The sequence below is a fragment of the Opisthorchis viverrini genome, assembly GCF_000715545.1.
Source record: "Opisthorchis viverrini unplaced genomic scaffold opera_v5_289, whole genome shotgun sequence".
Taxonomy (NCBI): Eukaryota; Metazoa; Platyhelminthes; class Trematoda; order Opisthorchiida; family Opisthorchiidae; genus Opisthorchis; species Opisthorchis viverrini.
This window is the reverse complement of record NW_008751948.1, coordinates 654738-656401: the sequence shown is the minus strand read 5'-3', so window position 1 is coordinate 656401 and position 1664 is coordinate 654738. Positions and strand designations below refer to the sequence as shown.

General features: G+C 49.9%; 1 protein-coding gene across 1 annotated transcript in view; it reads left to right on the top strand.

The window, feature by feature from the left end:
• Positions 1–1524: 1524 nt before the first annotated feature.
• The window catches only part of T265_09631 (hypothetical protein), a gene marked incomplete at both ends in the record, with an annotated part of 7913 nt that continues 7773 nt past the window's right edge, over positions 1525–1664 (top strand). The window contains one exon of the mRNA XM_009175761.1: positions 1525–1651. Coding sequence (XP_009174025.1) covers positions 1525–1651 — 127 coding nt within the window. The remainder of the gene's footprint in view (positions 1652–1664) is intronic.

Genomic DNA, 1664 nt, shown 5'->3' with positions numbered 1-1664 from the left:
GCGGTCTCGTTCTACCACGAATTCACATCTGATGGTGAAGCTGAAGGAGGTTGTGATCAATTCATCTAACTTCGTGATCTACCTGTGTTGAAAGGAAGCATGAGCAGCGTGTTGTCCTACTTGCCTCAGTGTGTGCGGTCAGATAGGCTGGGCGTTGAGGCTTGAAAATGGGTTCAAGATGTTCTGAGGCTGTCAGCTTCGGATGACGCCCAGATGTTGCGGCCTAAACAGATGCGAGACGAACAGGTGGGCTTGCAAGGACACAGTTAATAATGCAGTGGGTGAGGGAAAGAAAGGGGGTGTGAAAGGAAAGGAAGGCAGCCGATAACACCGCACGATCCCGACCCAAAGTTGCCACTTTGATGTGGTGGTCGGACTCGAGTGCTGTAATGATCCCACTGGCTACACTGGTTGTAACATCGTTCTCTAAGGTCCAACCATCTTAGAATTGCCAAAGGGGAGCAATCACATCAAGAGCAGTGAGACCTCGTACCACCAGTAATCGTGCTACGAGGCGGTCTGGGAGTAGCGGTGCTGCTTTTCTTTGAGGAAGAACGAGTTGGAAAAAGTCGGCCCTGAAAACCTCACACTGTTATTACCCAACGGTTTTCCGTGACCGCCTCCGGATTATCCGTATCGTTGAAATATTCCTAAAACCAGAGTGCGGTGCTTCCCAAATGGCACCTACTGCGTACAGCTGTTTCAAGAGTGAGACAGCCTTACTCCCCGCGCCCTCGGATTAGGCCAACCCTCTATAGAATGTTGAGTCATCGGAACCGGACGGCCCCCGCTGCCTCACGGGTCAGACTTTTGAGTCACAGGCTATAACCAGGGTCCCCATGCCAAAGCCCACATCCTCCGACTAGTCTGTGGGTCAGTCAAAGGCTCAAGGTTGAGTCCCTCAATCACATCATCTTCGTCGGCCTGGAAAACCGGGAAGTATCGCTTGTCCGCACAGATCTGTGTCCACCAATGTCCTTCCCCAAACCCTTACCACCACAAGCAAACGTTGCTAGGCCATTTGACCGTCAGTTATCTGACCGATGGGCCTTATGTCTGTCGTCTATTAGCAGTAAGCAAAATACCTTCCTAAATCCACGAGACCCTTTTGACGTCCGCAAAATAAATAAATAATAACGTCCGTACACTATGTCTAACAGGCAATGATCACTGAAACCCTTTAAAACGGATGTGTGCTGTGTCTCCGAAACACACATGTAATACTCAACCTGGGTTATGCATCCCAGGACAAACTTTGTTCTTTCACATTCCCCCCTCCGTCTGTCTGGTGAGCCAGAAGCGAATATATGGCATGTGAGTTGCACTCAGCCCCAGAGCTGAACGCGCTTTGCTGGATTTGATCCCATCCAGTTGTCCCGCCCAATCAAGACAATGCCCCTGGGCATAAAAAGCGCTGTCCGTTTGTATCGTTGGACGTCCTAACGGATTGTAGTTCTGACGCTGAGAGGAATACTTTCTATCGAGTTATTCAAGCCTTTTTATCAAGCAAGAAGCACTGAGATTATGAACCTTGCGAGCGATATGAATACCCAAGTCGGTCGTCTGAGCTCATTGGAATCGCATTTGGGCGGTCGATTCGGAGTCAGTGCTCGTCACAGGGACAACGGAGATCAACTCCTCCAGTTGTGTGGTGATCATGAACT